This window comes from Tachypleus tridentatus, chromosome 10, assembly GCF_004210375.1.
Source record: "Tachypleus tridentatus isolate NWPU-2018 chromosome 10, ASM421037v1, whole genome shotgun sequence".
NCBI classification, from domain to species: Eukaryota; Metazoa; Arthropoda; class Merostomata; order Xiphosura; family Limulidae; genus Tachypleus; species Tachypleus tridentatus.
Window position 1 is genome coordinate 165,039,435 of NC_134834.1, and position 14,719 is coordinate 165,054,153.

At 31.1% G+C, this 14,719-nt stretch overlaps 1 protein-coding gene across 1 annotated transcript in view; it reads right to left on the minus strand.

Moving 5' to 3' along the window:
• Nucleotides 1–154: 154 nt before the first annotated feature.
• Megf8 (multiple EGF like domains 8) overlaps nucleotides 155–14,719 on the minus strand; it is a 117,029-nt gene continuing 102,464 nt past the window's right edge. Inside the window, 4 exon segments of the mRNA XM_076465084.1 lie at nucleotides 155–9,180; nucleotides 9,183–9,518; nucleotides 11,186–11,291; nucleotides 13,210–13,348. Of these exon segments, the coding sequence (XP_076321199.1) occupies nucleotides 8,447–9,180; nucleotides 9,183–9,518; nucleotides 11,186–11,291; nucleotides 13,210–13,348 (1,315 nt within the window). The 3' untranslated portion in view covers nucleotides 155–8,446.

Here is a 14,719-nt window from a genome sequence, read left to right on the forward strand (position 1 = left end):
CTGTTTAACAAGTCCAACAACTACATGTTTAGGGCAGATGTATTTGTAGTACACAGGAAGTTCATTTAAATTTTTAATGACCACAAAGAAATGTATTATTGTAGCAATGTGTTGAATGTTTGATATTCAATATATTTCAATACATATTAGTACCAATTCATGCAAGTTCAAATTTATTCACTGAACATGTAATTTAAGAGTCCATACACACACTGATGGAAGTACATAAACATCCATTGTTACCTAAGAAGAAACTTGTAGGCACAAGATTGAAATAATTTTTGATCTACAAAATACATAATGTGCATTCATATTGACATGAAAAATACTCAGCTCTAATAACTGCTGCTACTGACTAAGCCTAACATAAAGTCTTAGTGCTCTAAAATATTGTTAATGTTGTTGGATTTTTCTTGCAAGTACCAACAATAGAAAACCACAACCAAGTAGGTACACAACTCTTGGAAGGAATGACCTCAAGAGCAAAAGAATTCAACTAGAACTCAATTTTTAATAAATTTTGAATTAATAAAAACACGTTTTCTTTAATTATTATGCACATTATTAAAATTAGTGGTCCTCAAAAATTTCCAAATGTTTATATTTTTGATAGATTTAGTAATAAGTGAATTTTTTAATTATTAAAAAAGAAATTTAGCTAAACATATGCACCAGATTCTTTTTGTCACCAACTGTGCATCGTAATATAACATAAGATATAATTTACATAACTACGTTTAGTGAAAATGCACAAAATTGAGGAATGATATTGAGACATAAGCAGTCTTACTTAATTATGACTTTAGCTTTTGTCTAAATATAAACTTTATATATATACATATATATCTGTACACATTTTTACAAAATGCACAACATAGCCACTAACTTACAGTTGTTATAAGTTTGAAAATATTAACATCATAACATACTTTCCTATTGCTAGGTGTCTTTGGTTATAATCAATGAAAATGAAGCAGTTCAAGTTTACATAACCTTGTAATACTTGCAACTGCTTGGAACTTGTAGTGTGTCAACTTTGCAAGATAACATCTAATGACAATGATACCTCACAAACCCCTAATCCCAGTGCAGGAGTGCTGACAGAAAATAAATAACCCCATCCATAAGAGGTACCAGGCAGGACCTACAAGAACTACATTTAAACACGAAAGTAATTTCCTAACATTATTTTTAGTATCATCACCCTTTTAATTTTAAAAATGTTTTGGAGGAGGAGGCCTACGCATGTGCATATTCTCAGTAAAGGATAGAGGACCCTTGCCCTGCATAATCCATAACAGCATGATCTCCATCACTTCTGTTTAATGCTACTGAATTAAATTAAGAAACATAATCCAAATCACTAGTTTAAAATTCCTTTACACCAACCAGCTACAACAACTAAGTTTTCAAATCTTGCCAATCTAATCCTATTCTATAACAGCACACCTTCCAGTGACAATTTCCCATTGTAAATCTACTCCATTCTTGACTTTCATATTATGGAATAATGTATAATTAAGTTCTCCACTTTATCAACAAAATATAATTATTGTACATAATGCTCATAAAAACCATGCATCTTACAATTTTAAAAATGTATTAATAAATCCTATTAATGTCTATTAATTAGTTGTTAAAGTAATGTAAATTAACATTTAACAATTCTATCAGTGAATTAATGAGGAGGAAATAATGATTTGTAAATTTGTTATAAACTCTCATAACTTTAGACAAAGAAATATTTTATACAAGATAAAATACTTCGTGAAATGCAAATAATTTATTAAGCAATTCTTGAAAATAAACAGTTCACACAATATTGGTTATGAAGAAAAGCAAGTTCTGATCTATGAAAATTTACCACTTTAGAAAGGTTATGCATTGGATACAAGCTCAGAATTCCATATATTTTCTGATTATGAATTAGAATTCATTTTTGATCTCACAGAAAGCATCTTTGCTGTTTTTTATTATTGTCTTAAATATTTTTTTAAGAAAGAGCCAATATTTTTATGCTGATTTGAAGAAACTTCACAAAGAAGTAAAGTATTATTATTTCTAGCATCTTTCAAATATCAAGTATATCAGTAATGCACAAATTCTCAAAAATGAAAAAAAAAGGCTTGAAATATAAAGATCACACATATTGGCTGAAGAGCAAAATTATAAAATGTAGCAAGCCTGAAAAGGAGCTATGGAACTATGTGCCACATCAAAAGTACTGTATCTATAATACAGAAAAACTAAGGAACAACAGTAATGTTGTTTAACGAGGCTGTCTAAAACCCATCCTATCACTCACGAAACATATAAAATCACAGGATATAGCTTTGCCTAATCAATCCAGCTATAAATGCTACATCCATTATGTAGAACTTAAACTTACTTATGTAAAACAATTATCATGCTAGCTAAGAATAAATGTACACCCCAAGCAATCTATGTTCAGGGGAAGGAGATAACATGGTACAGAGTAACATCAGACAAAACATTAAGTAATGTGGAACACACCAAATATTAATCAACCAATTTCTATGATAATTTCAACTACAATTACAGAAAAAAACTAACACCTAATAACTCCCCTTTTTCTTTTTTTTACATGCTATAAAACTTAATAAATCTAATAGAAGGCCAAATTTCTTCGTAGCAACCTAGCATATGATAAACAATTATAGAGTAATATTTCAACTAATGGCATAAAAGACATTTTTCTTTTCTCTTCCAGAATACTTTAACAATTAATAATAAATCCCAGTTAACATCTTGATTTTTTATAGCTTGAAATACACTCAATATTAGTATAACATATGTTTAAGAAAACTATACATAAATTACTTATGCACTTGAAGATGTTTTTAATATCTTAAAACTGAAAGACAAGGAGACTGGCTCATAATGTGATACTCAGCATATGTTCCTCATGAAGGAGTTCTCTGCAGATAGTGACAAGCAGTTTATAGAAGAGATGAGTATTCTATGGTTGGGGTGTTACTTTAAAGCAATGAAATTCTGTAAACAATTTTAGTTTAGTAGTGTCAATTTGAGAGTTCACATTAGGGCTTTAAAAATGCATACCTCATGTGGATTGCCAAAAAATTGCATAAGTGTCTTCTGATTAGTACCAACAGATGACACAGTAAAGAATCTATATTCAGACAGTTTTGTTCTGGACTTTCCAGTGTTCACCTATTTAGACAGACTCTCATCAGATACACACATGATAAATTAATAGAAAGCAAGGAATTTCAAATGAGAGTATCTATCACATAAGATGTGCATGCTCCTCCCATTATGTCAAGCCAAGATATAGTTTGAAAAAAAATAGATAGGTATGGTAGCTCAGTTTTTGTATACAGGAAAAATGTATAATTTTACACATCAACATGATCCCTATAAGTTGAAGCATGCAGGAACATTTTAAGGATATATATTTGCTTGTGACAAATTGCTTTGGATGCGACTTCTGGTATCAAGAAGTTATGACTTTACACATGCAGTACAAACACAAAATTAAATTCTGTTTTTTTTTTAACTAAGTAAATGAACACATGCATTTATTTCACCCTAAATACAGTTTCAAAATGAATGTGAATAGATGTTACCAAACTAGTTTATCCTCACGAACAAAATGAACTTAACTAATACAGTAATATAACACTTAATATATCACTTTCATACATAGCGAGATCTTATCTTAATCTTTCTCAGAAAAGAAATTAAGTAGGGCAGCTGATAATCATTTGAAGTAAGGTAAAGCCCACAAGAAAGACTTTACTGATGTTAAAATTTATGGACTGAAGCACCACACATGCATATAAAGGTTTTATTAACATAAAGCTTTCCACATCTTAGGGGAGGAGTTCTTCGAGTGTATTTACAACACTAGCGAAAAAATATTTTCAAAATTTAGAACAAATTATGAAGAAGAAAAATCTACACTCATACTGTACAGTATGTCTATATTTATACATATATTATTATTGATTAAGTCTATTCATTGTTCTATTATATGACTAAAACTGGGCAAATTAATCAATTACCCAAGAGAAGCAACTGTGTCATTTAGTGTCACATAAACTAATCAGTTAACTGAAATTACAAGTAGACCAATTAATTCAAATTAGTGTTTTGGATTATTACAAGAATTAATCAATCAAAATTATGATTAATTTGGTTGCCATGAAAATAATCTCATCTGAATTATAATTTCTGACTGTTACAAACTTCAGTTATTAATAACTACTCAAGTGATTAAAATATTGACAGCAAACCTGTTTGTTCTGTGTTTATTAAGGCAAAGCTACCTGTCACTGTCACTAATTTTGAACTACTGACTAAAGGAAAGGCAACTGGCTGGCATCACCCACCAAACCTTTTATTTTAATTGTAGATAATGTGATTCAAGGAACACTGTACTAATTGGTTTGTAGGATTGTCATTTATTAGCAAATACCACTAACTGCTCATCTCTACATGTGCCTAGGATTTTCATTTAAAAATCTGCCAAATTTGTGACAAACACAATATTTGGACTGTCTATAAAATGAAATAACAAAAAAAGGAGAACACTCGAATTTTGACAAGGGTAAAATATCCTGTACCTATCTATATAAAGTGTAACTGCTGCAAACAATAGTAAAACAAAATAACCATTTAATTTTAATTGTTAGACTTCAGGAACCACCAGCAACCCTGATAACCCACTCACCATAAATCATCAGAGAACACAGAATGCTGTGTATCAAAGATATTGATAGAAGGTCCCACAGTTCTCAGTGACATCTGGAGAGGTATAGAAGGTCTCGAACAAAAAACACAGGTTCATAGGAAGAAGTCAATAACAGATGCAGGACAAACAACAACTTCATGTGGAGCCCATAATCCTATCAGCAAACAGTTGTGCTATAATTTCTACAGGATATTTTCTTTCACATCCTCTATATACTTTTCCCTTTATTACTTTTTTTAATGTGTAACCTTACAGACACACTAACTGTATTCATGCCAATATCCTGAGGTTAGTTTAACAACATTGTGAATGGTAAATGGACATAATCAGTAATTAAGTAGGCACTAACATAAACATACCATGCTGCTAAAATGCACTTTAACAACAATAAGATATCACAGTTTTCTCACATAATCAATTTCCCCTTGACAAAGAGCTGGAAAGCTTCTTGTTAAATAAAATCTTTATATTTCAACACAATGGCTCAGCCTGTAATTAAAAGTTTAATTACTGGCATATAAACATCATGAACAGATATTACACAATACTTTGATTTTTATTGTAAAATGGTATAAATGTGATCAGTTTTACTGTAACTTTTATTACAACTTCTAACTGATTTATCGCTATACCTAAGTACTTTTTTATTCTAATGTAACTTAATTATTTTCAGCCATGACATTTAGCCTCTACTCAGAGTGTGACTGGGTCAGTTAGCTCACACAGACAAGTAAACACACAAATTGGTAACTGCAAATTTTGCCTGCAGTAAACAGAAATACAACAAAAATTACCTGTTTATCTGCATAATTACAACAGATTTTATATATTGACAGAAAACTTTAACCAAGATATTTTTCACTTATATTCTAATTTATATGTAATAGCTTTTTGTTAGACACATTTAAAAGTCAAATATTTAATTCTCCATGTTAACACTGTTTAGCTAGCCAAGGTTGAAACGTGTTCAGTATTTATAAATATGAGGCATGAATACATTTAGATGTTGCAATAAAATGTTCTAAATCCTGATGACTGTAAAAAAACAAATTGTTATATGCAAGTAACACAAACTTAATGACTTAATGCACACTCAAGTAATGTTTTAGGAGTGTGTACATTGTTTCTTTATAAATTTCACAAAAAAATAACAAAAAAGCTATGAAAGGATAGAGAAAACAAGATGTTAAGTAGGATTACTTGAAGCATCATCATACAGACTGAAACTTAGAAGCCTTTTAATTAGGCCTTAATCAGTCATTACAAGACATAAAATTACACATTATATTCAAAAACGCACCAAGTGTTTTGGGAAAATTAAACTGATTCTACATAAAAAATAAACCTTAGAAAGGTAGCATAAAGCTGGAATTCCAAACTGTTCCTATTAACCTCTAAGTAGCAAAAGTTAAAACTATTAAACCACAGTAAGTAGATAAAACTGAATGAAACCAACTCAGATCACAAAGCATCATTTGTCAAGAAAAAATCACTTAATAAATTTGTTATGCATTATGGAAATAAAAACATTAACTTGAGTGCACTGGAGCAATAAAAATTTATTATTATTTACACCACTTATACAAATGAAAAGCTCACAACCAAGTATTCAATACCTACACAGTTCTGTTTAAAAACAAATTATATGTTGTAATGTAAAAAAAGATATGCTTATCATTTTATTCCAAGTTTAAAGTAGCTTCACTACAAGAATCACTATCAGTAACAGAATGCACAGATCATTAGAATTTATATTTCCACAACAATAATATTTTTTAACAATGCTGTCAATGTAAAACAACAAACAATTTATGCAAAAAATAAAATGAAAATTTAAACACCTGATAAGAATAAAGAAGCCACCAGATGCAATTTTATAAAAAATGCATGGTACAAATACTGGATCCAATATTAGTTACCAAAAATGTATCCTTTTCTTCCTTGACAGTTTTATTTCATATTAGTAATGCTCACTCTATGCTATAGGCCTGGGTACAAGAAACTTAAACTGTTTAAAACATTATGGCTGGGTTTGTTGTGGTTTTCAAAACATTCTCAGTTAGCTTTCACATACAAAAGAAAGAAAAGATACCACACTATTTATTTTGTATATGAAATGCAATTCCGTGTAATTCATTTGACATTTTCATTTAATTTACTTAATCTTTTTAATTCTTACTAGCTTAGCAGAAAATTGTTTCTATAATACAAAGATCTTTTACACAATCAAAGAAAAAATATATATACTATGTACAATTCTCAATTTTTTTCTGGAATAGTTTTAAATGGTTCAAACATATAGTACAGAAAAAAATTATATTCCAAAATCTGCAAATAACTCCATCAAAAACCTTAAGTACAGCTTCACCTCAGTCCTTCACTAGATGAAAAATCAATTACAAGAAATGTGTGTTTGCATATAAATATTGTATTTTGGAAAAAAAAAAAGATTGTATTATATCTTCAAGCTATGAAGTTAATGTGTCTAGACACATACAACACATTAACAATGAAGATGTTAAAATTTTAGGCATAGTCTTGAACTGAACACTATATTTCCACAGCAAAACTAATCACATACAAGCAGGAAAGTACTGCTATGTAATACTTATTCAAATCAGCAAGTACAAAACATTTTTAAAGTATTTCAAATCTCAACAATTTAATCCATCTGTAATTGTACATTATGTTGACACCTTACAACTAACATGATGTTCTGAAAATATAATATAACAACTGTTTATCCAACCAAGGCTGGTTTTTGCTTTGTAAAGACACCCACCACAAATAAACTTCTTAACAAAAATGTTTTCCTTAATGTGATACAGTTCTTCAGAAAAAAAGGTGCAAGAAATGTATTTTCCTTACTTTCTATTTATATTTCTTTGTTGTTGCTTTCTTATGTTGTCAATCAATTTTTTTCGTTCAACAAGCAGCAGAAAAAAACAACAGAAGTTACGAGTCCCAGGTTTTCACTTAGAGCTCTGAGAAATGCGTGAAGTGTTGTCATTCTGCATTCCTAAAGTCAATGTAAAGAATACAAAGGACTGTACACAAAGTATTTACTCTATATACATGCTGACGAGAAAGAAGACAACAAGCTCACTGATACAGACTACAAAAACCTGATGTGAGTTACTATAAATTAGGTAACAAGTAAGAAGATCTGTCTCTTTGCGTTTCTGATGTTGGCAAACGTCAGCCAACGGTCGCATGGTTGAAAAAGAATAACAGCATAAGTGCTTTTAATAAGCACTTATAATCTGGCATAAAAAAGAAGTTAACAATCACCCCTAATATTGGAACCGAAGCATTAGCTTGTAATGTATACAAGACAGAAAAGAGGAAAAATAGATGCAAAAGATTATAATGCTAAATAATGTTAGAACATAATATGTATATTTTTATCTTCAGTCTTAACACATACAAGAGAAGTGTATAATTTGTAACAACTACATTAACTGAGGTAGGACAGTCCTGGAAGCTATGGCTGACTTTCTATCATTACTACTTTTATAAAGCTGTAAAATATGACATTCCTTTTGCAGAATAGAAAAAGTCTTTTGGCAAGGGATGAGCAGATAGTTTTAGTTTTTCACACCTTGGAACACGTGTAAAGCAATTCTTCGATACTCAGAACTGAACAAAAAAAATTACCAACCAGTACACAAGTACTGTGAGAATAAGCTATCTGCGAGCATTACGACAGTATCACAAAGTCACATGGCTTGTACTTCGTCTCATTGCTGACCGAATGTTCACACACTGATAGATTCCTCGCATAGTAACCAGTCCTGAGCCCAAGGCAAGCCGAACAGGTGCGCTAGTTCCTCCTGGAAGCAAAATGAGTGTTGTAGCAATAGCTGCAGCACCATCATCTGTAGGTTCAATGGCCACAGGTCTTACATAGTATCGTTCATGTACTACAACTTTAGGAGAGTCTCTACCATTGTGATACTTGTTATATTTTGTCTTTTTAGAGTAATTTTTGGGGGAATATGGTAAATATTCATATTCTTCAGGCTCTGGCTCAATTATAGCATACACAGAAGCAAAAGGACGACTTGCCATGTGTTTCATCTCAGCAGCATGCAGGCGACGTGCTCGCCTAAGGTCAAAGGCTTGCTTGACTTTCCACACAATCACACAAATAGCCAGGAAAAGGAAGAAACATGAAAAGAACACAGAAAAGAAAACAAAAAGATCTATTTTAGTTTGTTCTTGCTTGAAGAAAAGACTCCCAAAAGTATCCAAAGAGCTTTCACTCCCTACTCCGTGCAAAATCATATAGAAACGGTCTTTTCCCAGGTTATGAACTTCCTGTGGAATAGTCATTACCAGTCTATTCTGCAAACCTCGAATTACAAGAAAATCACTAGGATCTTTCAAGAATGCATAAGTGGTCAATCCCCTAGCCCACAATTCATTAAGCTTCAAGCGCGCTCAGTTGGTGGTGGTTCTGTTTGGTTAGAATGCTTTCCTAATAATTTGTCTTGAAGAGTTAGCCGCTCAGGTCTAAAAGTTCTCTCAGCCAAAAAAAAATCTGTTTCTCTCTCACTTGACTCCATAATGATTTCAAATTTTTTGTCAACATAAACAATGTGAACGCCTGTTGTTTTGTTCACTTCTACCACAAAGCTCTCCCTGTTGGATGATAAGTACACATCTACACCTCCTATGGTAACATCCACAAATACTCGAATGTTAACATTCATAAAACGTGGCTGGACTGCAAAAAACACTGTTTGGCCCCGAAGGAGTGAGCTAGGATTTTTGCAATCATCTGAAAAAAAAAATTAAAAAATCCACTAATAATTATTCATACATATTTACATAAATTATATTTAAATTTAACATTAAAAATAATTTTGGAAGTCATTCATTATTTTATAAAATATTTACCAAAGTTAGTTGATTTAATAATTGTATTTAACAGATCCTAAGTGACATCTGATAGCAAGCAGCCTCCCATGAATATTATCAGAAACAAATAAAAGTGTATCATTACTGTACGTTTATTATCTACATATGTTAGACCTATATCCAAGTCTTAAGACTACAAAATATGCACACCTTGAAAAATTTTGTATGAAAAGTATTCTAAAGTACATTTCTGGTAAAAAGATAAACTTGAGAATTTGACCTGGATTTTAAAGATAATATAATATGTACAAAACTATTTTAAGTGAGTCATCATTACCAGGCATGAAAATGTACTGAAAGACCTACAAAAATCTGTAATTCTCTGGGATTATGAAACTACCAATGAATAAAAATCAGCTACAATAAAACTATTAAAAACTTTTCAGTAAGTAATGTTTAACATATTGAGTATGATTTAAAAAAAAACAAAAATAATTCTACACACTTTAAATTGGGCTCATTAAAATCTCATATTTCCAAACATAAATCATCTTTCAAAATCTTCAATTACACTCTTGCTAAACATATTTTTGATAGATTACAACATGAACTGTGAAAATATTAAAATTACTGATACTGGGTTCTATTCTGAGAAAACTTTTAAAAAGGCTAGCATTCATCCCAAATTAAGTTTTGACTTAACACCTTGAGGTTATTTTTCTCTGCATGTGTATATATGCATGCACACACACACATACTACTAAAACTTAAGCCCACTGTTTCAAGACACTTAAAATTTCCATTTTTGATCACTGAAATACTGAGGAATTTTTAAATTTTTATTTTAGTTGGTGTACAATTTTAAAACTGTGACATATCAGTAAACCTTACATTATGAAGATTGGGAAATTTGCATGATAAAGTCATAAAAATATACTGTTCTGTAATAGGTTAAATTAGATTTTATTTAATAAAGTTGGTATTTTTTAAATGCTGTTTTGATTGCAATAAATTTGATGTAAACATAATGAAATCTATACTACACTCTCAAATTTCATTTTGCCAAGTTTTAGCATTTGGCCAACTTCAAGTAATTACAAAGGCCAAAATAAAATTCATCTGATATAAACTGTCAAATCCTGGTGATATGAAACCAAATAACAGTAGACAAAAACAATGTGCTTCTTTATTTTCAATTATATTAAATATTTCAACAGGCTTTATATAACCAACATCACTGTTTGAAGGAGCTGAATCAGAAACAACTGAATGTAACACCACTCACCTCTTTATGTTGTCAATCTACCTAAAATTTCAGGTGCATTAATATTTTATAAAACTCAATCAAATTCAAAATATACCTTACAGAAAAATTAAGCAAATTATATCACAAAAAAACCTAGCAAAACAAAACACCAAAAATGTTCAGTTTCATCATATATCTGAATTTGTGAGAAGTTTTCTTGTCTTCCATGTTTTTTTTTTACATTAGTAGGATTCTAAAACAACTCAGAGTGAAAAACAAAAAATGACTGTAAGAAATACTGTGACTCCTTTTCACACTAAATATCAAAAACCTGGACAAACCTTGAGTGAAAGGATCAAAGCAGTAATCCCTGTCCATGTACATATGACGGTAACACTGATGGCCATCAGTGGGTTGACCAAGAAAATACTCTTTACACTTGGCACACTGCAAAATTCAAGGTCATACTCACATAATATACATCACAACAAAACTCTCACACTTAAGAATTTAGTTTTTCCAACAACATACAAAGAAAATTATTTCCAAACAATGCTTATTTTGAGAATACTGGCATAAGTATATGGCATTATGTTATTTTGTTGAATTTTTGTTCACACATAAATTATTATAATTTAACTGACAAAAGAAAACTACAAGATTTATAAGAGAAAAAACAAAACAAAACAACTCCAATAAGCTAACTTCAAACTAATAAAAAACAATGTATGCCCAGATGCAAAGCTACTTATTGGGTAGGTACTTTTTCTTGAAAATGGTTCTTGTCACACCCAATACACATCTGCCTTATCTACCAAGTGTCTAAACTCTAGCCTGAAATCATAACATGTTCCTGGATTTTCTTTGGTCAGTTTCAAATAGATAATACTGACCACAGACACATTACCAATAATTCTATGGCCACTTCTTACTCATGCCAAGTCTAATATACCAACAGAGAGACTGGCAAGCAAGTTGGGCCTGCACACTTTTCATAGCTAGTAGATTAATAAGCTTACTGGTATCTGGTATTGTAGCAAGACATTTCTGAAGGCTTTATGTCATGTTATCCATGATAACAGAATAGCTATTTGTAAATAACGCAAACCACTTCAATAGTAGATAAATACAAAATACCATGTACTGAAACCTAAAACAAGGCTTAAAACCACAGTTGCAGAACAAGTATAAATGGAAACAACTACCAATACTTTCATGTGTCCTTATCAGTCCAATTTTAATTTCACAATAAATAAACTTTTTTTAACAGCACAAGTTCAAAGTTTCTTCAGGATAAAAAATATGTGAAAAAGAGATTCATCTCAAAGTGATTTTCAGTGTTAAAGTTTCATAGTTTTGCCTGACCTTCCACAAATCTTGTTTTGACATATCTGGTTTTATGCATTATTTTAGCTGATATTCAGTGAATTTCATGATCAAGATTACAAATGTCTCAGAAAATAACATAATTTAGTTGACCATTTGTAACATCCCTTTGTTTTCTGTAATTTTTTATTTTTGTAACTAGATTTCTTCCCATTATACAAAACAATTAGCAGGTTAGCATAGTACTGCACAAAAATCCTGCTTCTTAATCAAAAGATGTGCACTTGTTCAAGGGCAAGAAACTTTAACAAATTTTTGTATAAGTACCAGCAATTTATATTAGTTTTAATATTTTAAACAATTTCTTACTGCACTATTCTTTTTCCAAAAGTGGCTCAGTGCATATTGTAATTAGATCTCCATGATATAGGCATAAAAACTGGCTTTCAGGTCATTGGTTACATGGGTCATTCATAATGGCATAATAAATAGCTGAACATAGTTTATATTGGCATTACAAATCATAAATTGACCCAAAAAAACAAATTTACATTTTAAAACGTTCCAAAGTTATGCCATGTGTTTGAAATGTCTGTTTCAGATATAATGACTTTTATGATTTATTAATTTTTATTAATCCAAGGGCAAAGGTAACATTATAACAAACACTGGGATTTAAAGAGATAAGCTGAACACCTTTTCTGATATTTTGTGCCCTGAAGTTACATGAAACGCTTACAAAATAAGCTGTATGTATTTTTTTCACAGGCACGAATTGGACTGGTAAGGGCATGTAAAAGTGTTAAGACTATTTGTTCCATAAGAATGGATCTAAACTTTACTTTGTATATACTACTGTTCCAACACCAAAAGCTACCAGGCTAATAAACTATGACAAAAAAAAAGTACAACAAAACTCTTTAATCTAAATACTTCAAAATACTGTGCAAGTTAAATGCTTTTTTTTTTCTCTTTCCAATCTGTTTCAATAACACACCATATGATTAAATAGTGTATAAGTTCATGCTACTAAAAATACCTGTGATTTCCAGCAAGGCGTTGCTGAATTCTTGCCATTTTTCTGACTGCAATGACGTTCATTCTCTGTATTATTCTGACAGTTACAATTCTCACCTGTCAAAGGATCACATGTATCCCCATGGCCATGACACTCACACCTGGTTGACATAGAAACTGTTATTAGAACCAGACCAGTTTAAAAGAAAATCCACATTCACGTGGCCAACAGCTATTATCTTACGATGTTGAAATGAACCTTTGTTCAAATAAATTTCATATTAGCATTTACAGTATAAGAATATGTTAACCTTGGTTTTCTTATGTTTCTATTTTGCAAACTCCATTATATTTGTTGAAAACTTGCATTAGTCTTAAATCTCAATAAAAAGAATTGCAACAAAGCCACTTTAGTATTTTAATGAAGTATAAAAAAAATATTCTGTGTTTAAAGAAACTAATAAAACCTAATCTGTCAAAAGAACTAATAAAACTTGATCTTCTTTTATCAATATCAAGAATTCAATATAAATGTACTTCTGAGTGGGGTATACCCTCTGTCCTGAGTAAAGTGTTGTTCAAACAAAAAGCCAGAAACATGAATGGACCCCAAATGTACTCATCATTAATGGGATCTCTAGATGTTGTCTGGCTACAATGTGATAGTCTGTAAATGGCAGTATGACCTCAAACACTTGGTGGCATGTGGAATTGTACTTCAAGTCTATGGGAGGAATAAGATCCTCTAGGCCCTCTACCTTCATTTTAAAAACTAGTAGTGAGAAGGAAGATGAGCTTCTGTACCAAGAACCCATCTTCAACAACAAATAACCAACAATGGATCCACTAGGATCCAACATTCAGTTGATGATATGAAGAAAGGACAGTTCAGAAGCCTTTCATTTCTAACCAAAACCCTGGTGGCACCGGCAATATCTTGTCCAGTCTGTGGTTGGAACAGGTAACCCATCCTGAGACATGAGAGAATTCACGTGTTTCATATAATTTCAACTAACACAAGATCCATTGGGAATCAATATCCAGCATACTGTAGGAAGATGAAGAGGGACTTCAATTTGATTTTGCATCTCCAGTTCAGAAACCTGACAACACTGGAAATTTATAAGGCAATCTATGGCAAAAGGAGGGTACCAGGCAAACACATGCGAGGAGTTATGTGGCTGGATCATCTCCAACCAATACCTGACCAAACCAGAAACCAACATCCAGAAGATGGCAGGAAGAAGGAATATTTCAGCCAGAGGGGCAAGATGCAATACACAAATATATGGTAAAACACAACAACAAACACTTGGAATCATCTAGAATTGTATATCAGATATTCAGTAAAAAGAGCATGATGCTAATGACACCAGTAATTGGCCTTCCATTAATTTTATCAGAAACAAATAAGTGTGTCATTACTGTATGCTTAGTATTTACATATTTCAGACCTATATCCAGTCTCAAGACTACAAAATATGCACACTTTAAACTATTTTATATGAAGAGTATTCTAAAACAGATTTGTG